Source organism: Magnolia sinica, chromosome 8 (genome assembly GCF_029962835.1).
Source record: "Magnolia sinica isolate HGM2019 chromosome 8, MsV1, whole genome shotgun sequence".
NCBI classification, from domain to species: Eukaryota; Viridiplantae; Streptophyta; class Magnoliopsida; order Magnoliales; family Magnoliaceae; genus Magnolia; species Magnolia sinica.
In genome coordinates this window covers 7,985,968-8,012,239 of record NC_080580.1, presented here as the reverse complement: position 1 = coordinate 8,012,239, position 26,272 = coordinate 7,985,968, and the positions used below count along the sequence as shown (strand labels likewise).

The following is a 26,272-nucleotide window of genomic DNA, read 5'->3' as shown; positions in this document are numbered from 1 at the left end:
TGGAGCTCGATCTAAAAAAACTCCGAGCTTATGGTTCATTTCTATGGGTGTTTCTGCTAGTTTGCAAGCAAGCATTCCAGTTTCGGTTAAAAGATCTAGCATATATTTCAGTTGTGAAAGGAAAATTCCGTGTTTCGATCTTGCAACCTCAATTCGCAAGAAATATTTAAGTTGCCCGAGATCCTTCATTTCGAATTCAGCAGCCAAATACTCCTATAATGCTTTCATTTCACATGGGTCATTTCCTGTTAAGACCATATCATCGACATACACGATTAAAACTGTTACATTTCCTTCTTTGTGTTTTATAAACAAAGTATGGTCTGAATTACTTTGTTTATAACCGAATGCCTTCATTGTAGAAGAAAACCTCCCAAACCAAGCTCCAGGTGACTGTTTCAACCCGTACAATGACTTCTTCAATTTACAAACTTCACTTCTACACGAAGAACTACGTTTGACTCTGGTTGGCAACTTCATATAGACCTCTTCTTCTAAATCTCCATTGAGCCAATCCTTGCCGCTATAGATGTGAGAATGCGAATTGTATTGATCTTGGCTACCGGTGCAAAAGTCTCTTGATAATCCACCCCATACCTTTGCGTATACCCCTTTGCAACTAACCTTGCTTTATATCTATCAATACTGTCATCCGCTTTGAGTTTCATCGTGAACACTCATCTACATCCAATTGTCTTATTTCCTTTGGGTAACGGAACAAGTTCCCAAGTCACATTCTTTTGTAGAGCCTCCATCTCTTCGTTCATCGCTTTTGTCCATTTCGGATCAGTCAATGCATCTTGCACACTATTATGAATAGATACAGTGGATAATTGATTAACAGGAAATGCATATGATGTAGACAATATATGAGAGGACACATGGTTACTAATTGGGTATTTGGCCTTGGCTTTAGGATCAGGTTCATATTGTTTCTTTGGAACTCTCTTTGTTGATCTTTGTGGATATTTAGGAGCTATATCTTCTGTAGGGACATGTGTTTCATTAGACTCATCAAATATGGGATTCGAGATTACCTGAGGAAGAACATTCTGGGTTGATTCTTCAGTTAATGGTGTGGACATGGGCAACTCTGAGGGCATTGGTGATTCTGACATGTCGGGAGTACCTGAATTGTTTTGAGGAAGAACTATCAACTCACTCTCAACTTCAAGAATACTATCACAGCTTTGATGAACACTTTTCTCAAAAATTTCATTCACTTTTTCTAACTCCATAAACTCATCTCCTCCTCTACCTTCTACATTCTCTTCACTAGAGCTTTCCTCCTAAAGAGAAGAGCCAGAAACTTCCCCTGTGTAATAAGGTTCTACTTCACGAAAAGAAGCATCCAAAGTCACATGTAATTTTCGGGTTTGAGGGTCATAACACCTATACCCTTTCTGAAACTCAGAATAGCCAACAAAGACACACCGTTTTGCATATGGATCAAGTTTGTTTCGCAGACTTTTGGGGATGTGAACATATACCGTACAACCAAAGACTCGTGGTTCAAGATTTGGGAGATGAGGAACTGAAAGTAAGGATTGCATCTTTTATTGGGGAATTTGAAAATTTATGACTCGAGAAGGTGTGCGATTAATGAGGTAAGTAACGGATTTTACAGCCTCTCCCCAATAGAACTGAGGCATGTTCATGCCAAAGAGAGAGGCACGAACCACCTCCAATAGTTGTCTATTCTTCATCTCTACCAATCCATTTTGCTGCAGAGTATAAGTGCAAGAGGTCTGATGACGAATCCCATGTTCGCTCAGAACCTTGCTGAAGGATGTATTTATATACTCAGTACCATTGTCGGATTGCAGAACACGAATCTGTTTTTGGTATTGAGTGCCCACCATATTATGAAATTCCTGAAATGCTATACATACATCACTCTTTTTGTTAAGCAGAGATACCTAAGTCATTCTAGTGCATTCATTAATAAATGTAACAAAGTAGCAAGCTTTTGAAATAGAAGAGATTTTTGCAGGACCCCAAACATCAGAGTGAATAACCATAAAAGGTTCTAAACTTTTATTCAAACTTGGTAAATAAGAAATATGATGACTCTTAGCTAATTCACAAATGTCATAATGAAAATTCAAATCATTTAGAGGAGAAAAAAAGATGTGGTTGTAACTTTCTAAGATAACCAAAGGACAGATGTCCTAGTCTCCGGTGCCATAACCATATAGTTGCTTGAGATTTATCTTCGCTACTAGTTTGATTTGCCTGACTGAATTTTGGTCCCCCATTTTTTGTCAACTCCAAGTGGTAGAGTTTGTCCCGTCTAACACCATAACCAAGAATCTTCCGAGTTAGAATGTCCTGAAAAACACAAAATGAAGGCCAAAAAGTCACGGTGCAAGCAAGAGTGGAGATAATTTGGCTAACAGACAAGATTATACTCAAGGGATGGAACAATAAGGACAATATCTAATGTGAGAGTATTAGATAAGATGACAGATCCCTCTTTAGTAATAGGAGAGGTACTACCATTATTCGTAGAGATAACAAATTGAGAAGAAGGGAGAATAGAATGCAACTGACCGGAGTCCCTTGTCATATGATCGGATGCACCTGTATCAATAATCCAAGTACTGTTCTTAGAAGTTGCAGAGAATACAGATGCCTTACCGACAATACCTGGATGGACAATGTTTGTTATAGGCTGCAATTGGTCTTCTTCCGTAGATGTCACCATAGCTTTCCCTACGATCTGCTTTCGAGGTTTCTTTGTGAAATCCCACCACTCAGGATAGCCAATGACTTCATAACATCGCTGTTTCGAATGACATGTTTCACCACAATGAGTACGTACCAGGCCACCAGACTTCCCAGTTGATTGATTGTTTCGGTTTTTCGATGAGCCAAACGACGATCCTTGTCAAGGTTGGTTAGCCAGCATAGCCGAACTCTCAGAGATTGGACGAGAGCCTTCCATTGTCTGTCTTTATTGATATTCTCTCCTGACATATGCATACGAGCTCTCTAAATCGAGTTTTGGGTCTTTTCGTAAGATTTCTCCACGAACTTGATCAAATTTGGAGTCGAGTCCACTTAGAAAAATATGAACTCAAAGCCTAACCATCGCGGAATGTAACTGGACCACCCCTTCAACTGTTCCTTCTTGAGAAATAGTCCTGTGATCGATTTTCTGAAAAATAGCAACAAGTTCATTATAGTACGTTGATAATGGTCAACCATGTTGCGTGGTAGAAAAGGATCTTTGATTTAATTCAAAGATATAGGTTTCGTCCGATCCATCATAGAAGGTTTTCGATACAGCCTCCCATATCTTTTTGGCTGTGGGTAGACGAATAAATCGCTGCATCAGCGACAGACTCATTGAGTCAATAAGCCAACTCTTCACTTTATGATTTTCGGTAATCTATGTTCCAAGATTGGGATCTCCGGGTGTAAGCTTTTTCGCTTCTCCGGTGAGATATCCTGCTTTGTTACGAGCACCAATACGCATTTCCATGAGTTAAGACCATAACGAGTAATTGGTCTCATCCAGTGTGATGCCGGTAGGAAACACAGAATTGTCTTGGTGGACAATAATCTGTGGTGCTAGTGTTGGAGCTGGTTCAGTTGCTGCGCCTGTGGTGATTGTCATCGCACTCACAACAAATTTACGGTGGTGACTCCGGTGTCGTACGCTCCCGAGGTCACGGCCTTCGTCGAGGACCGTCGGATGAAGAAGATGACCAGCATAAAGAGTAAGGAGAGCTTGATCGTCTTGTCGATAGAGAAAGCAACGGATGCAACGTCTTTAGAGTGACCGACGAAGCGATCGGAATACGAGCTCCTTAAAATCGAACCCGCTCTGATACCATGTCAGATCATGGTTTTTATGAAAATATGAATTATGAATTGAATTATCTTCTCCTAATCGGGTGCTATATATAGATATAATTACATCTTATATAAAAGCAAAAAATCATATTATAAAGGAAACTAAATATTCTTATATTTACAAGGACTAATTATAGAATCAATCATCCCTCATAGAATCAATCACACCTCATATACAACTCATGCAGACAAAAATGTTTCTGCCCCTAAGAAGTTTTTATTGCTGGTTGTTCAAACACCACTGTTTCCTTTGGTGTGGTCTACATGTGATTTAGATTTGCCTCATTTTTGGGCTCGTGTCCTAAATTCATATCGTAAAATGAATAGAATGCTTAGATGAAACACATATATCATGTTGGGCCCCACGGAGCACCATCCATCAATAGGTAATTTGGGTCGGTCCATAAAGGCATCCAATGATGATATGTGAAGATTTTTCATTGGCAATAGATTCCATTTTGTAGTTTATTAAGCTGAAGTGATTAAGGGCCCGTTTGGATCATAAGTTGCTTAAGATAAGTTACTTATGCCACAAGTAACTTACCTTATTTTCTACTTATTAAGAACATAAGTATGTTTGGTAAACAACCTACTTATCAGCTTCTCCTCTCTTCAACCACTTTGAATTAGCATTTGCTCATAGATATGAGGGCAGAGAAACATTGAATGTTGCAATGTGTTACAAGAAATGTTCTGAATTAGCTTGAATACTTTTGATTATGCTCTCAAAGATATGCTCAAATGTTCAATTTAAGTCTTTAAAAGATATCATATAAATCTACCAACATCATTATCTTATAGGGAAACCTTGAACAGATGAACTAGAGTATATATCCGTCCTCAGACGTCAGAAAATATTAATTACAAGGGTCATTTGGCTATAAATATAAATGTCATAGAAAAGGAAGTTTTAAGGCTTTTGCCCATCTGGCAGGAGGAACAAGAGTTGAATGATGAGTGCAGTAATCATCTAAAGAAATGGTGAACCCAACAACCCTTTACTAACATCCAATTACTCGGATTGTGTAGTGAGGCACTCACCACCCTTTACCATGGTGTGATGACTTTATAATGACCACATGATGTATATATTTTATCCCCATCATTCAACAGTTTTTGGAAAACTCTTGCATTTTACTAATGAGAATGTGTGCTTCTTTTATAACGATGAGTCAATCCAATTTTTATAAATCCAATCCTAATTCGACTATTTGAATACTTAGGATTACAAGGTGTTCAGTTAAAGTTATTATTGATTAATTGTGGTATGCCTGACACATTATATACACAAAACATGTGGGCCTAATTCAAAAACAATGGAATTGGGCTAAATTTACTTTTGAGAACAAATGTAAGAGCTCAGACCAGCCTATTAGATGGATTGGATCTCACACCTATCTACCATGTTGGGGAGTGTGCCATGTACACGAGTTTCATGTGGCATGTACACGAGTTTTATTGGACACACTAGTTATTATATATACAGTTTATTCAGTTTATTCCACTGTATATGTATAAGATGCGTAGGATTATCAAACGAGAGCGATTTTTAAGACGTAAACCATCCAAGATAATGACCTGCGTATCAGTGGACCTGATTTTCAGGTCGCACTGCCACATGTTTAGTATCTAAATGGTATCATCTTGGAATTTACAAAATCTACTACTAGAGCTGTACAGGCACCGAGTTAGGTCGGTTAACTCGCTCGACATGACTCGAAAAAGTTTAATTCGGCTCAGTTCGAAACTGAGTTTGAGCTGAATCAAGCTGATTTTTTAAGCTCAAAAAAATTTCGAGTCGAGTTTGAGCTTGCCCGAGCTTGACTCGACTCGGTTCGAACCCTAACTTGAATCAAACTTGAATCGAACCAGTTCAGTGACTTGGTTATTTTGATATTGATGTTACCCAGCAAGTGTTTGATGAAACGACTCAACGAAGTGTGGGCTAGTGGCGAGGAAGGTATGGATATAAAACAAATACAGGTCTTTGATGAAATACTTGTAAACCGATTCGGCTCTTTTATATTCCGTAAGAAATTGAAGGTGCACTCCATGTGTTTGAGAAAATGCTACAGAAGCTTGATCTTGGCTTGAACTGCTCAAGCTGCTGACCAAACCGAGTCGAGCTGGCTAGTCAGGCGCGAAGACCGAGCTGAGTTCGAGCTGAGGTCAAGGTCAGCTAGTGGCCAAGCCGACTCCAGCTGTGCCATGTTTGACTCGGTTCGACCTGTGTACACCTCTATGACTACGACCAAATTCCACGGAAAAAATTATTTTTTATAACAAAATTCGACGGTATATATTCTCGCAGAAGGAAAAGGGCTGGATGTCATAACACAGCACGTGGACCCCACAATGATCACACCCAGTAGCCAAGCGCAATAATTGTTATATCACTGAGATTTTTGGAGCATACCCTATCCACGATGATAGGAAACAGATGAACGGTCTGGATTACTGAACCATCAGTCCCACCAGCCACGACATAAAATCAAAGTATCCCGCGTTAAAACCATAACGTGTGTTTGTGGTTGGCGACTTGACGTTGAGAATCGTCAACCCGCGCGCGGCTGTTCTTAACGACTGTCTTTCAACGGTAAATTGCTGACAATATCAACAGCACGGCGAGGACGGGATTTTGAATTTTTTACTTGGAATCTCGGGCAAGAATTTTTGGCCAAGAAATTTAGACAGCGGGACCCACATAATGGATGGTTTGGATCTTGCATCTCTGCCACTCTTGCACATGTAATGGCATGTAGATGTTCTGCTTCCCACAGGCGTGTTAGCCTAGCAAATCTCTCTATAAAAGAAATATGAGTGGAAGCAATGCCATAACAAACTAGAAATCTCTTTACAAGAATGAGAAAATCTCATTCCTCTTCAATCTTTCTTCTTCTTCTCAACCTTCTCATCTCATTCCACTCTCCTTATGCATCTCAAACACCCCAATATAGCTCTTTAAAGAAAGGATCCTCACTCTCAGTAGAAGATGAATCAGACCTCCTAATCTCCCCAGACAAATCATTCACTTGTGGATTCTATAAGGTCGGCACAAATGCCTATTCTTTCTCAATCTGGTTTTCCAATTCGGCGAACAAAACCGTTGTGTGGACGGCCAACCGGGCCCGCCCGGTTAACGGCCACAGATCGAGGTTCTCATTGCAGAGAGATGGCATCATGGTCTTGACGGATCTCGACGGTTCGACTGTTTGGAATGCCGATACTAGCTCCACCAATGCTGACAGAGCTGATCTTTTGAATGATGGAAACCTCGTGCTAAAAGACTCAGATGGGAAGATTTTATGGCAGAGCTTTGATTCTCCTACCGACACTCTTTTGCCTTCACAAGCACTTGTCACAGGCAAGAGACTCATCTCTGCAAGAGCGCAAGGAGAGATTTCTTCCAGTTATTTCAATCTCTTGTTCGACAGTGAAAACATACTGAGATTAGTGTATGAAGGGCCCGAGATTACTGGAGAATATTGGCCTTCACCTGATTTGGACCGGTCCAGCGATGGTAGATCAAACTTCAACAGTAGTAGATTGGCTGCTCTTGATGAAATGGGCAGGTTTTCGTCAAGCGATGGGCTGAAAATCAGCGCTTCTAATCTTGGTGTTGGGATCAGAAGGAGAATGACGTTGGATTATGATGGTAATCTCAGACTCTATAGCTTGAATGAGTCGACTGGGTTGTGGCTGATTTCGTGGGTGGCTCTTCCCCAGCAGTGTGAAGTACATGGCTTGTGTGGTAGATATGGGGTTTGTATCTACTCTCCAAAGCCAAAATGCACATGCCCACCGGGCTATGAAATGAGTGAAACGGGAGATTGGAATAAAGGTTGCAAGCCCAAATTCAGCAAAATCTGCAATGCCCAACAGGTGAAATTTGTCGAGCTTCCACAAACAGACTTCTACGGGTTCGATTTTAATTTCAGTGAAAGGATATCGTTCAAATCTTGCATGAAGATTTGCTTAGACGATTGCCTTTGTGAGGCTTTCCAGTATAGATTAGATGGCAAGGGACGCTGCTGGGCCAAAAAATCACTTTTCAATGGGCACACTTCTCCGAATCTCCCCGGTGCCATATATCTAAAACTACCAAAAAGTCTAGAAACTGAAAATTTGCCGCTATTCAGAGGATCGGAGCTCGTTTGCGGTTCGAATGAAGCTGAAGTTGTCATGGGATCCTCTGAAGATCTCCATCTCCTCTGGTTTGCTGTGTCTGTAGGTGGGATTGAGATTATCTTTATTGCAACAGGTTGGTGGTATATTTTCAAGGAGAATGGGATGCAGACGCAGGTCGAGGAAGGCTACCGAGTGATTTCAAATCAATTCAGGAGATTTACATATGCAGAATTGAAGAAGGCGACTGACCAATTCAAGGAAGAGCTCGGCAAAGGTGGCTCTGGGTCTGTTTATAAAGGAGTTTTGGATGATAGAAAGGCAGTGGCAGTGAAGAAATTGCGAGATGTATTTCAATGCGAAGAGGAGTTTTGGGCTGAGGTGAGCATGATCGGACGAATCAACCACATGAATCTGGTGAGAATGTGGGGATACTGTTTGGATAATGCACATAGGCTCCTGGTCTCTGAGTATGTGGAGAAGGGATCACTGGATAAGTACTTGTCCTCTGATGGAAGAAGTGTTGGGCTTGCTAGATTACTCAGATGGAATGAGCGGTTCAAGATTGCGGTAGGGACCGCGAAGGGTCTGGCCTATCTTCACCACCAGTGTCTTGAGTGGGTTATCCACTGTGATGTGAAGCCTGAAAACATACTATTGGGTAGCGATTTCGAGCCCAAGATTGCAGATTTTGGATTGGCGAAGCTGTCTCAAAGAGGCAGGCAGGGTTCTAACTTCTCTCAGGTCCGAGGAACGAAGGGCTACATGGCACCTGAGTGGACTTTGAATCTTCCCATCACAGGGAAGGTTGATGTTTATAGCTATGGGGTTGTGCTTCTAGAGATTGTGAAAGGGAGTCGGTTTTCGAATAGGGTGACAGATGTAGAAGAAGAGGTGGGACTGAAGAGCTATGCTCGGATGGCGAAGGAGAAGATGGAGTGTGGAGAAGAATCATGGGTTGGGGATTTGGTGGATTCTAGATTGGATGGGGAGTTCGATTGGAAGCAAGCGGCGGTGATAGTGGAGATAGGGCTTTCGTGTGTGGAGGAAGAGCGAAGCAAAAGGCCCACCATGGATATGATTGTTCAAGCTCTCCTTGAATGTGAAGATGAAGAGGCGAGCACGGCTGGCTCGTTTCCTCATACTATGGAAAATTTCTGTTCTGCAAGAACTGTATTTGATTCTTATGTTTCTGTGTAATCCAAACATCGTTTCTTTGAGGATCGTTCACGTAATATTCATAAACAAATACTTATGTAGAAGATAATCTGCATTTGTTATTGGAAATGCTGTATTTCCGCTTTGGAGAATAGAAATTTACAGACGTGTCTCATACGTAATTATCTTCTTCCTACCATGTATACTCTGTTGAAGCATCATATTTTTTCTTAAATCATTTGAAATGATTTGGTTTTTGCAATGCAGTCACAAAACATCTGGATACCATGTATTTGGATGAGACCATTCTCGAAAACCTTCTCTCGGCAGAAATCATTTCAAGTAACCAAGCAAAAGCTTTATATATATATATATAGGACATCCACCATGTATATTGGACATCACACGGTGCATTTGGTAGGTCCCCTCGAAGTTATGGGATATCCATAAAATTCCCTATCCGGAACTCAATTGGGCCACACCATCTAAAATAATGTGAAATCATGCTTAAAATTAACATCTAAAAACACTTGTTAGTACCCAACTGAGTTTTAGATATGGTTGAAACTTGGGGTAGCCCTATGATTGAATGCTCACCATTAAAAACTTCCCAAATTCTATTGTAAGAAGATCCCTAATATTTATTTGCCATCCAAATTGGGCCAAAACAGACTAAGTGAATACATGAGCGCCCAAGTGCTGAATACTAGTAAGCCGTGTCTCCCATTGTATTGGGGTCGGTTGGAATGGGGTGTGACCTTACCAGCCCGAGGGTTGGGGGCATAGCTAGCCTGAGTTTGACTAGCTCGTAAGTGGGTCCGCTATCGGTGTGCCGGGTAGATATTGGCTGACTACTGGCCAGGCGGATAGTAAGGTCTCTTTCACTTACATGGTTGCATGTCCAGTGGGTGGCGATCAGGTGTAGAGTGTATTAGACCCCGGTGATGATCCCAGAGATGTACGGTACTGATATGTGGATTTATTGAGTAGGAGTTGCGTACTCAGCATTTGACTCATTCATTCATTCATTATCCAATCGGGCTGGTGGTGCGTAACCAAATCATTATGGGTATCTTCGCAATGACTAGAATTTCGGTTGGGAGCGCGACCAACTTGAGATTAGGAGTTTACCACATTGAGTCTAGTTATTCAAATTTAGGTATGAGACTGGTTTGGATAAAAGTCCCTTGTGATGAACCCCACAGCTTGCGATACCACGTTTTATCATCCGACTACACACTCTAGCTTTGTCAGTTCTTTTGTATTGCATACTGCATTATGCATATGACATATTGTGATGCACTATCATTGTGGTCAGATGTAGGTGGGCACATGTGGGTGGACGCTAATGTGGGTAGGGCCTAACAGGCCTGAGCGAGCTACCAGTGGTTGGTAGGCTACTGTGCTGGCAAACTACTGTGCACACAGTGAAGGCAGAACCTTATCCCACATATTTGTGGATTCGTCAGGATTTGCATATTGCATTGTATCCTCATCATATGACATTTGGTTTATTATGTCATTGTACTCGAACAATTACACGTTAGCCATGCCATTGCCTTTTCATCGTATGTCATATGGTAGAAAATGAAATTTGATTATCTTGTTCTTGATGATTGGTTATTCTGATGGTTCATGGTCGCTTGGTGAGTGACATGCCTCTTATTGATGTCATGTTCATGATAACTTGTATAGTTATACGACATGCTTAATTGATAGCCTATTTACCTATGATAACATAATTGGTTGATAACATGCTTATGGTTGTTTTGGATGTCTTTACGGGAGCACCCTGATAAGACGTGTTTTACTCCCGGCACGCAGTAGACTCACGAGTTGTGGTTTGCTCAGACATATGATTTACACTTTTTCAAGATGCATACAAGAGCTGTTGGAGTTTACTATTGTTTCCTTCATTACTGTTGAGCTGGTGCACCATATTATGTGTGACATGTCGAACAGGTTCGTTTCTTCGATATGTGTTGATACTATGTACAAAATGTATAACTGCCTAAACGGATTAATCGTTCAAAAAAAATTCATACTGAAAATCCTCCTTATAGGACTCCATGATTGGAATCTGGCATATGGGTGTCGGGAGCCGAGAATGGGATACTACAGAGGCTTTAAGCGCCAGATTTGGCGATCAGAAATTTTATGAGCCCGGTTTTCGAGCTTGGGGTATGACAGGAGTGGTATAAGGTCAATTAAAGTAGAGTGGAGGGAAAATACAAAGTTTAGCTTGATTCAAAACTTATTCATGACATGACCAGTAAACAATAACAAATTAGACTAAGAAAGATTTTATAAGAATCTTACCAATACGATTTCTCTGTTGCTACATAGGAATATGTATTTCATTACCAAGACCCCACATTTTCTTTCACCAGTTTGTTTTGGGATCCTACTTATTATCTTGAAAAATCATCCGACTTCCTAATGATTCTTGTCTCCGTCACATAGATGGAACAACCATCTCAACCCCTCCGTGAAGCCAGTTATAAACCGATGTAGAGCGAGCCGCAAACACTTTCATATCCAAGATGGATCAAAGAAGGCTCGATCAGAGGCAGAAATCATCAAGACCATCAGAACCATAAAACAGGCATATCTCACAAACCGGAACGAGTTACTGAAAGTACCATATATGATTTTGGGGTATTTCCTCGTGGATTCGATAAGTCTTTGTAAGGAGTCCACAGAAGCCCCATGGATTCGAAGTAGTTATCCTTGAGGAAGACGGTGATCCACCTCATCACTTTCATCCCTCTGTCCATTAATAAAATAAAAAAGTGATTTCAAGATTACATAGCCTTAAGTTGGTCGGTACAAGCTCTTCAGATATTAGTATGTATTAATACGGATGCTTAGAAAATCAGTTCAACCCGAGTTTCTTACTATGGCTCATGTAGGATCTTGTTCAGAACTGGATGGTTCTGATCATGGGATCATTTATCTATAAGTGGGCCCCAGTGAAGGGACAGGTACTGGCTGTGGGACTTAATCTATATGCCGAATAGGCCCACAAATCTATCTGTGCATGGGACATGGCGATCAGGGGTTCAGATAATGTACCTAGATGAGACGCTGCCATGGAAGCCGGATAAAAATACCAGAATACTAGAATTTTTGTAGAGCTTAGGACTTCCTCTCCTTCACACCCTTTCTACAACTCAAAAGATGAGACTTGAATTCTGCCGTGGTGTAGGATTGGGGACCCAGCTCTCTTATATAGAGTCTGTAGAGAGAGAGTTTGAAACCCATCACAACTCTCTCTCCCACTCTCCACATTGCAGCATCCTAGTTCAACTCAAATTACTGTCTGTGTAAGACAGCTATAGCATTCCAGCCCTAGTATGCAAAGCTGCGCAGATAGACTACGCAGCACATCACCTGAAGTGGGGCCCACTGGTTAACTCATTCCCATAGTCTAAGTAAATGACAATCTAGACCATTGATCAGTAAGGCTCACTAGATAGAGTTCTTACATTCTTCTACTTGGGCCTTATTAAGCAACGTCAATGATAGTCATATACAATAATTTTGAAAACAAGTTTTAATCTTTTAAGAAAATATCCAAATGGTTAACCAATAAAACAGTTGGATAGTATGAGTAATGCTATTCAATCTGATCCATTAAAACAATCAGTATCAAAACGCGGTAGTCATCACAACTTTTAATTTAGGCGAAGTGAGTCTAAGCGCAATCACAAATACTTTTAATCTTTACGACATAGATCAGGAACTAGTCAATGTGGTATAAGGATTACATACTTTAGTATGATAATATGTGCCTATCCTTAAGAGGTCCTGAAGCTTTTACCTGTGTCCAACGAGACATGACTGGAGTCCTACTTACTCAAAATTTGCGCATATATATAGAGAAGTAGAAATAAAGCTTTATATCAAAATTATTCAAACAAACTGTATAAAATGAGATCTCTAAGTGTCTGTGAAAATCAAAGTACGCTTAACTCCCACTAACTGAAAACATCTATGGGATCAATGACTCCCATGAATGTTACATGCTTCTGAAATGGTGTGATAGCGAGCCCTTTAGTGAGCAAATCTGCAATCATCTGCTTAGTGCCAATGAATTCCGCGGGCACTTAATGATTCTGAACCTTTTCCTATACAACAAGATTCTTGATGTCGATATGCCTCGACCTTGACAAATGCTTGTTGTTACTAGAGAAGGAAATAGCAGCCGAATTATCGTAAAATATTCTTAATGGTTTTGGGATATACTTCTGTACCCGCAAACCTGAGAAGAAACTCTACAACCATAGTGCTCGATTAGATACCTCATGACAGACAATAAATTCAGCTTCCATAGTGGATGAGGCTGTGGTAGATTGTTTCACACTTTTCCATGACACAGCTCCTCCCACCATCATGAAGATGTATCCTGAAGTAGACTTCTTAGTATCAACGCAGCCTGCGAAGTCTACATCTGAATATCCGATCAACTCCAACTGATCAGATCTTCTGTATGTGAATTCGAAGTCTTTCGTTCTCTGAAGATACCATAATACTTTCTTCGCAGCTATCCAATGTTGCATTCTTAGATTAGATAAATATCTTCCCAACATTCCAATGACAAAGGCAATGTCCGGTCACATATAGACTTGATGATACATGATGCTCCCTACTACTGATGTGTACAAAAATTCTTTTATTCGATTCTTTTCTAAATTATTCTTTGAACACTGAAATAGACCAAATTTGTTACCCTTCACAATAGGCAACTTTCCTGAAGCATAATTTTGCATGTCATACCTTTCGAGTACCCTAGTAATATAGGCCCTTTGTGACAGGCTGAGCAGTCCAAGTGTTCTGTTACGGCAAATCTTAATGCCGGTGACATAAGAAGCTTCACCAAGGTCTTTCATTTCAAACCTTTGAGATAAGAATTTCTTGGTGTCGCTCAACATCCTAGTATCACTGTTAGCCAACAGAATGTTATCAACGTACAAAATCATTATAACGAACTTACTCCCACTAGTTTTAATGTAGATGCATTCATTTGTAGTATTTTCTACAAAGCCATATGAAGAAATTACTTCATGAAACTTAAGGTACCACTGTTGCGATGCCTATTTCACCCAATAGATGGACTTCTTAAGTTTGCAAACCAAATGTTTTAAGCCAGTAGCTACAAAACCTTCGGGCTGTAACATGTACATATTCTCATTCAGATCCCCATTGAGAAATACAATCTTTACATCCATCTGATGTAACTCTAAATCCATATAAGCTACAAGAGTCATTATGATCCTGAATGAGTATTTCTTGGATACTGGTGAGAAAGTCTCCTTAAAGTCAGTGCCCTCACGTTGGTTAAAACCCTTGACAACAAGTCGGGCTTTATACCTTTCGACATTACCCTTAGAGTTCCTTTTGGTTTTAAATATCCATTTAGAACCAATCAGCCTTATTCCAGTAGGTAACTCTACAAGATCCCATACTTTTTGTCCTGCATGGATTTCAACTCATCTTTCATGACATTAAACTAACGAGAATGATCAATACTTTGTTTGACTTGTGTAAAGGATTCAAGATCTTTTTCCACCCCTATGTCAAAGTCATGCTCCTGTAAGTATATGATGCAATCGTCTCAATTTACAGGCCTTCTCTCTCTTTCATATCTTCTCAATGGTTTAGTTTGTTGGGTCTGATCTTGATTTTCTTCATCACTGGTTTTTATATAAGGTTCTATGTGGTGTTCTGCAGTAACTGTAAAACCGACTGCATCATTAATATCCACGTGATCTGGATTGACCATAACTAGAGTCACAGTCCTTTGTTCCTCAAATACAAAATTTCTTATGTTCGTGCTCCTATTGTTTTTAGTGTCCTCAATGAATCTGGCATTCACAGTCTCAACAATCCTGATGGAGTAGGAAGGACAGTAAAATCGATAGCCTTTTGATCAACAATCTTGATGGAGTGGTAATGTTGAATTGCTAACCATGCTTCGCACCATATCCATAAGGGTGTAATTGCGTCTCTCAGCCACTCCATTCTGCTCTGGGGTACCAGGCATAGTGTATTGAGCGACAATGCCACAATTCTGCAGGTATCTAACGAATGACCCTAAATTGCGCCCTGATTCGTCATATCTACCATAGTATTCACCACCATGGTCAGATCTGACAACTTTAATTCTCTTATCGAGTTGATTTTCAACCTCGGCCTTATAGATTTTAAAAGCATTTAGGGCATCTGATTTCTCACTGATAAGGTATAGGTACCCGAAGCGAGAGTAGTCATGTATAAAGGTAATCAAATATTTGTGGCCACTAGACTATAGGGAATGGTCCACAGATATCTATATATATAACCTCTAATAGACCCACCCTCCTGGTTGTACCTTTTTTTCTCCTTCTAGTTTGTTTCCCTTTTATACAATCAATGCATACTTTATAGTCAGAGAAGTCTAGAGAATGCAAAATTTCTTCTCGCACTAGCCTATCTAATCTCTCACGAGATATATGGCATAGCTGTCTGCGCCACAACATGGAGGAATTCTCATAATCTAGTATTTGCTTGTATCCCACTTTATTTCCATGCAAGGTATTAATATTATAGACGTGAGAGGCAATCAAGTCTAACTGGCATAAGTTGTTTACTATAGAGTTAGTTCCAACTTTAATCGAATTAAAGTAAATACTAAAACTTTTATTTCCAAAGTGGAATGAATATCCCAACTTATCCAAACAGGAAATTGAAACTAAATTGCGCCTTATAGATGGCACACAGAATGTATCTACTAAATTCAAAAAATGACCAGACTTCAACTTTAGCCTATACACTCCTGTTGCCTCCACGTTAACCTTGACACCATTGCCTACGTATACTGAGCGTTCTGCATCAGTTAGTGGCCTGACTTGTGGTAATTCCTGCATAGAAGTGCATATATGAATAGTAGTTCTTGAATCTATCCACTAGGAATCCGCTGACACATCGGTTAGATTAGATTCAAAACAGACAAGAATAGAATGATTACCTTTCTTTATGAGCCAATTCTTAAAACCTTCGCAGTCTTTCTTTAGATGACCTGTCTTTTTCGCAAAAGAAGCACGGTTTGCCTTTAACCCGTTTGCATCTAGATCCATTTTCAGATTGATTTTCATGGTTTCCAGATGGAGGACCAAAGAATCCATTATTAGAACCTCGTTTCCTTTTCCCTTTACCTTTATTCTCATGCCCTTGCTCATAACCTGAGGTCACCATATTAACATTTTAAATTTTGACCACCTACCTGATCCTGTCTTCTTCTTGGACACACTGAGTGATAAGTTCATCCAATGTCCATATGTCCTTCAGAGTGTTATAGTTGACCAGGAACGTACTGAATTGAAGAGGTAGGTTGTTCATGATCAAATGAACCAGTTGATCATCAGTGAGTACAAGCCCTAAAGAACGGATCTTAAATACAACTTTGATCTGCTCTACAATGTATTCATGGATATTGCCTTTTCCATCGTAGGATGAGCAAGTCAATTTATTCAAAAGAATGCCTGCTTCAGATATATCAGATTTCTTGAATCGTTTTCCCATTTCAGTTAGAAAAACTTTGGCCTTATCTGTTTTAGGCATGGCGCCCTTCATAGATTTAAAAATTGAATACTTAATGACCTTCAGACATGTATCATTTGATCTAAACCATGCAACCCATCGATTATATTCAGCTTCAGTGTCATTATCAGATGGTTCTGGTGGTTCTGGTATTATTAGGGCCAAATCTAATTAAAGACAACCCAATACAACTTCAATGACGTTCTTCCATTGAGCATAATTAGATTTATTTAGGGCAGGGACTTGATTCTGATTAGTTGGAATTGAGACTAAAATAAAAGAGATACATATATACTCACATTAGTTCATAATTTCACAAAACAATATCGTGAATGTAAACAAATATCAAGCAAAGATAACTGATTCAGTTGCTAAGGGAGGCATCAACTGAATCATCCAAAATGAAGATGGGCCCAACCATCATATCTTGGTGAGAATTTGTTATATCATTATCATTCCTCCTATGGGCGATAATAACAATATGCTAATGATCCTCCTGAACATGAAGCTAAGTGATGTCAGTTATGTAAATCTGAGACACTTAACACCTGTGGGTGAGATGAGTGTTTCAGCTTTACATTACCAACACCATTTACTTCACCCGTTCACGTGTCTGCCAAACGGTAATCGTCTGTGTTTTCGTTACTGTACACATGAAAACGTGAACATAACTGTATGCAATCCGCTTATCCCAATGTTACAAGTCTGTATTTGTAATATTTTCATCAATTGAGGTTACTATGATGGCTAACACAACCGAATCCAATACTATAAATATTAACTTAGGATCGCGATTATAATTCTGTCTCTTAATGGATTATATCTTAATTAGTCTAATACGGCCCACAAGATGGTCGGTATAAATCATTGAAAAATAAAGGAACCTTAAAGTGAAACATGCGGATAATTTTCACATCATTTATTCCAATGGTCCATATCTACTCCTAAGGATGGGTGATGGGCCAATATTAGGGCCGAATCAGTACTCTAAGTGATCTGGATTCATTAATGAGTATCATGAACCAGTCCTGTCTTCATCATTCACACGATAGATAGATAATATGGACTGAATATTTTGACGGATAGAACCATGTATGGCCGTCCATAATTTGAACGGATTATTAAAAGGAAAATCTTAATATCAGATGAAAAACATGATCAAGCTAATAGACTGGCAAGATCAAAACATATGGTCCATGTTAACCTGAATGAGTTGAACTGTACTCTTATGATTGAATCCATAGATGGTCCATACCAAAATTATAAAACAGAAAGATATCGCGTGGCGTGGACCAGATTATTAGATCAATGGGTCTAGAAAGATACCAGGGCCCACCAATCGAAATGTGGATCTAAATCGGTCTGGATCGGGTCCTGAATTGTAGACCCGACTAATCAACATTCGGCTCCACAAAACCCGATAACATCAATCGGGAAGATACGTTCCCTGCCTCTTATAGCTATTCGAAATAAACAGCTGCTGCTGCTCGCCCTAGCCTCCTGGCTATTCGAAGCAGTCGTCGCCTTCAGCTATCCTAGGGACCGGACGACCGACATCCATCACCAGACGAATGGGAAGAATCTCCAGTCACGATGATGGCCACCGCGGCCAGGGAAGAACACAACTGGTGTTCAATGGAGCATCGTGAGGGTTTGAAAGAGATCTGCCCTCGCTCAGCCATGGATGGAATGTGGTGGATACAAGTATTCAGTCGGCCATGAATGAAGGTTGGAACCTCGGATCTGCTGGAGTCAAAGATGATGCATAACTCCGGCGGTGAATAGGGTATCCACGGCTGCCTCCTTTGAAGACACAGGTGAGGGTATGGAAAACCCTAACGAGAAGAATTTTGGGCGTCTGATCCGAAATTTCCCAAACCGTATTTGGGGATCTGGATTCCGAAATCCCTAATTAATCTGTTTTTGGGGATCTAATTTCGGAAATCCCTAATTAGGGATTTGGGATTTCTGGAATTCCCATATACTAAATTTGGGACTCGAAATCCCTAATTGATAGTCTCTGAATTCAGGGATTCGAAAATCCCCAATATTAGATTTGAGATTTTAGAAACCCTAATTACGGTCTGGATTTGGCGTTTCTAGATTTGAAATTCCCAAAATTAATTAAGAGTTCGAAATCCCCAATCTCTAGATGTGGGATTCGAATATCATCCCTAATAGCAGATATGGGATTCGAATTTCGAATCAGCTGATTGCTGATATGGGTTCCGATTTGGAAAACCCTAATAATCGAATTGAATCTATAATAGCTGAATTCGATCATCCATACCTATGCACGGATGTCTCTGATACTAACTGTGGGACTCAATCTATATGCCGAATAGGCCCACAGATCTATCTGTGCATGGGACATGGCGATCAGGGGTTCAGATAGCGTACCTAAATGAGACGCCGCCATGGAAGCCGGATAAGAATACCAGAATACTTGAATTTCTGTAGAGCTTGGATCGGGACCCAGCTCTCTTATATAGAGTCTGTGGAGAGAGAGTTTGAAACCCATCACAACTCTCTCCCACGCTCCACATTGCAGCATTCTAGTTCAACTCAAATTGCTGTCTGGCTAAGACAGCTATAGCATTCCAGCCCTAGTACGCAAAGCTGCGCAGATATGCTGCGCAGCGCATCACCTGAAGTGGGGCCCACTGGTTAACTTATTCCCATAGTCCAACTGAATGACAATCTAGACCGTTGATCAGTAAGGCCCACTAGATAGAGTTCTTACACTTGCAACTCTGACATCGGTAGGTGAAACAATTAACGGCCATGCGAGCGTTCGTCTCCCACCACAATATATTCAAATCCATCCATCCATTTTGCCACGTTGTTGAAGGGCCCCACTCTCCTTTTGCATGGATCTCTTCTTCTGCCATCAGAAATGCTTCTTCTCCCAACGAAGCCTTGCATTTCTACACTCAAATGCACCGCTCCAGCATCACCGTCGATAGCTACACGGCCTTGTATGCACTAAAGTCATGTGCCTGTCTCTCCAACGCCCTTCTCACACGCCATGTCCATGCCCACCTCTTCAAAATCAACTTAGAATCCCACATCTATGTCGCCACTGCTCTCCTTAATGGGTATGTTGCCTCTTCTTTCAGCGATGCATGCCAATTGTTCGATGAAATGCCAAACAGAAATATCGTAACGTGGAATACAATGATATCGGGATATTCCAAGAAAGGTGAGGTCAAGAGAGCACGTTGGGTATTTGATAGTATGCCTGCAAGGGACGTAGCATCTTGGTCTGCCATGATTTCTGGCTACATGGGCGCTGGCTTGTGGAGCCAAGGACTAGAGCTCTTCAAAGAGATGATGGTGAATGGGGCGTTGAAACCCGACAACATGATGTTAGTCACTCTACTTTCAGGCTGTTCACACATGGGTTCTCTTCCATTGCTGGGGAAATCAATACATGCCTATGCTGAGAAGAACGGAATTGAACTGAATGTGGTGCTTGGGACTGCTCTTGTTGACATGTATGCCAAATGCGGATTCTTGAAAAATGCATCCTGGATATTTGAGCGGTTGCATGATAAGAATGTAATGTCTTGGAGCGCGATGATTTGTGGGCTTGCTTTGCACGGGCATGGAGAAGACGCGCTCTGTATGTTTGAGAGGATGAAAGTGGCAGGCATGAGGCCTAATGAGATTACATATACAGGAATTCTTAATGCATGTAGCCATGCTGGGCTGGTTGACAAAGGCTGTAAGAATTTCTACAGCATGATCGAAGAGTTTGGGTTGGAACCTGGGATTCAGCACTATGGTTGCATGGTTGATCTGTTGGGGAAAGCAGGGTTGTTGGAGGAAGCTTATGAGCTAATCAAGACAATGAAACTCAAACCAAACATCATCGTGTGGTGTTCGTTCTTGGCGGGCTGTAAGATGCATAGGAATTTCGAGATGGCTGAGAGAGCAGCAGAACAGGTTTTGAATGTGGCAGATCCAGATAAAGATGGTGGGGTGTTTACTCTCATATCTGATTTGTATGCTTCAAATGGTAAATGGGATGACATGGAACGGGTGAGGAAGGTGATGGATAAAAGAAATGTGAAGAAGTCTCGAGGTTCAAGTTTCATCGAATGCAAAAAACCCAGGCAGTCTATTAGAACCCTCTGTTGATCAAGCTCTCGTCTGTGAAGAAACCATGTCAAATGATTGGTAAGTTCTGCTTACATTAGAATATCCCTTTGCTGACATATGAAAATTTTCACACCAAGGGATCGTTCGGATACCTGCATTTGCCTGTAAAGGCTTTACAGTCTGTAAACACATTACAGCTTTTAGCTATAATCTGAGCAAAATGCGATGTTTCAGATTACAGGTAAAATATTTACAGCCAAAAAGACATTATTCATAATAGAACACAATGGTTGATACACACTTGTGATGTTTGAGGCCCACCCTAATGTGTACATGTGAATCATTAAATGGACCACATGAGAAGGAATAATGGGACTTCGACCATTAAAAATTTCATATTACATTTGGGGCCCACTGCATTGGGTGGAGGACATCCAATCCGTCTAGTGTGTGAATGCTTTGATGCTCTCTAAGAGCTCAAAAAAAAATTCAAGTCATTTTTATCATGTGATTTGCTGATTTTAGGAGGATTTACTGCCCCAAGCTTTATGTGGTGTGAATACCTACTTTATACATTATAAATACTTTACCAGTTAGCCAAACACATAATTTATGTACCTGTAAATGGATTACCACTTAAAAGGCAAACAGAATAGCATATAAACAGTTACACTTGGTACTCTTTCTAGGTGTCAAGTATTTACAACTTAAAACTTTACAGGCATCCAAATGATCCCGAAGGAAAAACGGCTCCATATGTTTGATGGCTCCTTTGCACCATTCAGACCCATTATCATTTCACATGTGCTGAAATACAACTTTGGTTTTCTGCAACTAGGGAGCTTCTCATGCCAGAATGGCTAAGTCGCGCACAGAGGTTTAGACTCACAACCTTAGCTTTCTGCAGCTAAGGAGCTGCTCAGCAAAGTCTCAGTGCCAGGCATAACTGCTAAGCCAGGCGCAAAGGTTCAGACTCATCAAATTCTCAAGTAGTGATAAAACTGGCCTCACACAGGCCTAAAATACCCACCGCTCTCATTTGAAGGAGACCGATTTTGGAGAGTCAGATTGACTCAGACAATGCTCCAAGGAACTTCAGGCACAGAAAATCACCAAGGTGTAGGTATGACAGTGTGTACGGAGTACCCTCTGCATGAAAGGTAACAATGTAAGTATGTATGTAATGATCCATGTCTGATAATATTTTCCTGAAATGCTCAGGTGCAGCTTGTGTTATAGATTTTCAGTAGTGAGCACTCTCAGGTGACAATGTGTTGTGACGAGGATATATTGATACTGATACAACAATGGCGTCATTTTTTTCCGATAGGAGTGTTCAACTTGTGCCATTCATATTCTATGGTGTGTATTATGGGTAAAAATGGACTTACTAGATGAAGAGACTCGAAGACTATGGATTGATTGAGGGCTGAAAAATCACTCCGACCTTGGCCTCGGGGTTGGCCTCAGATCCTGAACTCGGCCTCAGGATAAAAATACACTTACAAGGTCTCCTTTGTCTTCTTCCTAAGCAGGTACTGGAAGGTCTAAAGAGGATGGACCAGATTTTTGCAGTGTAGTGTAAGTGAGATGTGTTCGGATGAATATGTATTAACTCAAACTCACGGGAGCTTCCCATGAGATCCAGCTCTATGCCGCCACTTTAATGTGTTTCAGACATCTACCTCAACCTCATCAATCGGATGCACCCTTCCATTTTCAGCCATGGGCAAATCCACAGCTTAGGTGAGCCATACGACAGACAGCCGTTGAGAGTGGATGCACACTCATTGAAACCTTTCTGATTATTAATTTATAGGGTCATATACATATCGATGGATTGAAAAAAATAAATATCATTGTGATCCAAAACTTATGGGACTCCAAAGAAATTTTCAACTGTAGGAATTTAATCCCCAATTTGTGGTCCATTTGAGCCGTAGATCTTCTCTATTTTTGGGTTAATGTTCTAAATTGATATGTAAAAATAGATGGACGGTGTGGATAAAATTCATACATCACTTTGGCCCCTCAGTGGCCCTCGGAGGCTCCGCCTGTCCAGAGCTCCGAACAGGCGTGGGTAGTACCTCCGCGCCCGCCGAAACTCCAGTATTCCTGCATCGTGAATGGTCGAAAGTTGAAGTTGGTGGTAGCAGGTCCTACGCAATCCGTCGTGCGGGGCCACCGTGATGAGGTTTTTTTTTTTTTTTAATCCACACCGTCCATTCAGTTTTACAGATCATTGTAGGGCATAACTCCACAATTGAAGCAGATCAAAAGCTTAAGTGGACCACACCAAAGGAAACAGTTGGGATCGCCGTTCCTATATATGTGGATCCCACCAATGATGAGTTTTTTTTTTTTTTTTTTTAATCCACACCGTCCATTCATTTTTACAGATCATTGTAGGGCATAATTCCACAATTGAAGGAGATCAAAAGCTTAAGTGGACCACACCAGAGGAAACAGTGGGGATAATGACACTTGCGGTTCCTATATATGTGGATCCCACCAATCCATTAAACCTTGCGGCTGCTCGCTCTTTGATCAGTGATTCACCGTCCACTAGGTTGATGAATGATCTCTCAAAAATCTGCTCTTTGATTAGTGATTCACCAGCCACTACATCAAGGGATCCTACCTTATTCTCAAACCTGGTGGCTCGGTTTCCCAGGTCCTGCACCCAACAAGAACATTTCTTCCATTAAGCGTAAAACTGCCGCCCACCATTGTAATACTTTTTTTTGCCATCCAAACCTGGATGAAGGATAAACACAAATATCAGCTTGATCCAAAACTTTGGATCTGTTTATAGTTTTTTTTTTTTTTTTAAAAAAAAAAAAAAAAAACTCATGTCCTAAAATGAGCTGGAAAGACAGATTAATAGAGTGGATAAAATACATACATATACATCAGGCCCACAGCCACCGTATCCAATCTCCACGGATATGGGAAAGCCTTTCGCAGGAAGTTCCTGCGCTGATAACCCAGTTAAGGCCCACTGTGATGTTTGTGAGAAATCCACCCTGTACATCCATTTTGTGAGTTCATTTTAAGACATAAGGCCAAAAATTTACCGGATCCAATACTCAGATGGGCCGAAAACATGAGAATTGAATGTCCACGGTTGAAATATTCATGGGGCCACAGAAATTTTGAATCATGTTAATATTTGTCTTTTCAGTTCATTTCAGTAAGAATGAAAATATGAACGGTATGGATGTCAAGTAAACATCACTGTCGACCAAGGGAGGTTTTAACGGTAGTAATTTCTCTAACCAACTTTTCCTTTAGTACGCCCTACTTAAGTCTTGTATCCTGCTCACTTTTGGTCTGAAATTCTAAAATAAGCTAAAAAAACGGATGAACGGGTTGGATTCCTTACTAACATCATGGTGGGCCCCACCTAGGTTCCCAGCACAAGAACTTCCCTGCCATAGGCTTTCGCGGGAAATCCGCGTCCAATCTCCACAGTTTCCTCAATGGGTCCGGAAACTTATCTATACTTAGAATCGAATCTTTGTCTGTGACGACTTCTCGTATCGCATCAAAACCTCAATCGTTTTCCACATCATGGGACAGGATTAATTGGGTCTCACCACGTCGTATATGAGAAATCTACTCCGTTCATCAGGTCATAAACCTAATTTTAACCGTAGATATAAAAGATCATCCTGATAAAAAAACTCAGATGGACAAAATGGTTTCACATAAATGGGCCCAAATGGTCGACTGTTTTAAAACAAGACGTCGGTCCGTCTCAGAGAGAATGTTTCCAACTAGAGAAGGAAACTCCAAATATAAATACAGTTCATGAAGAAAGAGGGTTGAATGAAAACCCAATTTGCAAGATACACATTACATACAATGAAAGGTGAAGATGGAAAAATAATGGAACTGCATGATGATTTAATGGCGAAGATCTTTCATCGTCTGTCTTTGAAGTCTCGTGTAGTGTGCCTATCTGTCTGTAAACGGTGGAGATCTCTAATCACTAATTCTCCTACTCTCCTCTCTTCACGGAGAAGTGAAGGAATATTAGCGGAATTGTTTGATGATTTAACGGCCGTGATTTTGCATAACCCACCTTTGCCATCCCGCGCAGTACCCCGATCCGTCGCTCAACCGTTGAGATTACAATTCACTCATCATCCGCTTCGCTCATCCGATGAATTCCATGAAATCCGCCATCAGATATATCAACTTGCCGGAAGAGGAAGCAACACAAGCGATCAAAGAAAAATCGTCGAGCATATGAAGAGGAGATTGAGAACTCGCTGAGTCGACTTAGAACTCAGTTGAATTTAGTTTATACTTTTGCTGTTTTATTATATAAATTGTCTTCGTTACTATTCATGTTTTAATCTTATTACTGAGTATCGAGTCGAGTCACATGAAGAATCGATTGAGTCTTCGAGTGGGGTCGACTCCGCTGGTTATCGAGTTAAGTCGACTTTAGAGTATGCCGGACTTCCCGGGCATAGAACCCTCGAATACCCAAACGGCCCTGTCTTTTTGGTTGGTTTTGGATCTGGGCAATGTCGCCGCCGACAATGCCACTCTTGCATACAAGATTGCTTGGGCTGACTCCCGGTAAGGTGAATCATCTTAACTCAACTTGGCTTATCTAAAAAAATAGGCACATCCAAAGCTCAAGTTAACCACACCACGGAATGCAGTGGGAATGGAACGACTACACTTCAAACTTTCCTAAGTTCCACCGTGAAGCTTATTTGTCATATAATCTCTTTATAAGGTCATATAAACCTAAATGAAAGGAAAACACAAAAATCAGTCTCATCACGGCCTTTCATAACTACAAGAATTTTTAATGGTAGGCACCTAATTTTTGTTGTTTCTTATAGTGTGACCCACTTAAGCATTAGACCTGCCTCGTTTTTGTATTATTTTCTAAAATGATATGAAAAAACGGATGGACATTGTGGGTAAAAATATACATCACTGTAAGCCTCACAAAGCCCTTTGATGGGACTGTCTGTCTCTAGCTCGATTCTTGAATGCATATTGGCTGGTGTACTGCACACCAACGGTGGGTGTGGGTACGTGTGGTGCGCATGCTAGGCCGTCTCTTAGTTATTAGAACAATTCAAAGGATACCAAAGTTACATGGGCTCCAAAATGATGTATTTATTATATCCACACCGTTCATCCATTTTGTGAGATCATTTTAAAGCATGATATCAATATTTCTTCGTATCCAAATCTTAAATGGACCACACCAGAAATAGTAGTGGGACTGATTTTCACTGTTAAAACATTCGTAGGCCCCACCATAGTATTTATTTTCTATCCAATCTGTTCTAAGGTCACACAAAGACCTAGATGAAGAAGAAAAATAAATATTATATTGATCCAAAACTTTTGTAACCCCCGAAAGGGTTTCAATAGTAGACTTTCAATCCCCACAACTTTTTGCAGTGTG

General features: G+C 40.6%; 2 protein-coding genes across 4 annotated transcripts; both read left to right on the top strand.

The window, feature by feature from the left end:
• Positions 1-6,139: 6,139 nt before the first annotated feature.
• On the top strand, positions 6,140-9,327 carry LOC131252761 (putative receptor protein kinase ZmPK1). The gene has a single exon (XM_058253442.1). The coding sequence runs from the start codon at positions 6,724-6,726 to the stop codon at positions 9,184-9,186; it is 2,463 nt and encodes an 820-aa protein (XP_058109425.1). The 5' UTR covers positions 6,140-6,723; the 3' UTR covers positions 9,187-9,327.
• Positions 9,328-19,486: 10,159 nt separating this feature from the next.
• LOC131252760 (pentatricopeptide repeat-containing protein ELI1, chloroplastic-like) lies at positions 19,487-25,203 on the top strand. Of its 3 annotated transcripts, none has more exons than XR_009174671.1 (3): positions 19,487-20,907; positions 22,365-22,575; positions 24,935-25,203. XR_009174671.1 is itself a non-coding variant. In XM_058253441.1 (2 exons), the coding sequence occupies exon 1, from the start codon at positions 19,510-19,512 to the stop codon at positions 20,866-20,868; it is 1,359 nt and encodes a 452-aa protein (XP_058109424.1). In that variant the 5' UTR covers positions 19,487-19,509; the 3' UTR covers positions 20,869-20,907; positions 21,551-22,153. The 3 variants fall into 3 exon arrangements, 1 of the variants encoding a protein (XP_058109424.1); XR_009174672.1 differs by lacking the exon at positions 24,935-25,203 and adding an exon at positions 23,438-23,454; XM_058253441.1 differs by lacking the exons at positions 22,365-22,575; positions 24,935-25,203 and adding an exon at positions 21,551-22,153.
• Positions 25,204-26,272: the final 1,069 nt, after the last annotated feature.

Bases quoted from the DNA above. Each gene is read 5' to 3' on its own strand.
- LOC131252761 (XM_058253442.1), top strand. From the start codon at position 6,724: ATGAGAAAATCTCATTCCTCTTCAATCTTTCTTCTTCTTCTCAACCTT.
- LOC131252760 (XM_058253441.1), top strand. From the start codon at position 19,510: ATGCGAGCGTTCGTCTCCCACCACAATATATTCAAATCCATCCATCCA.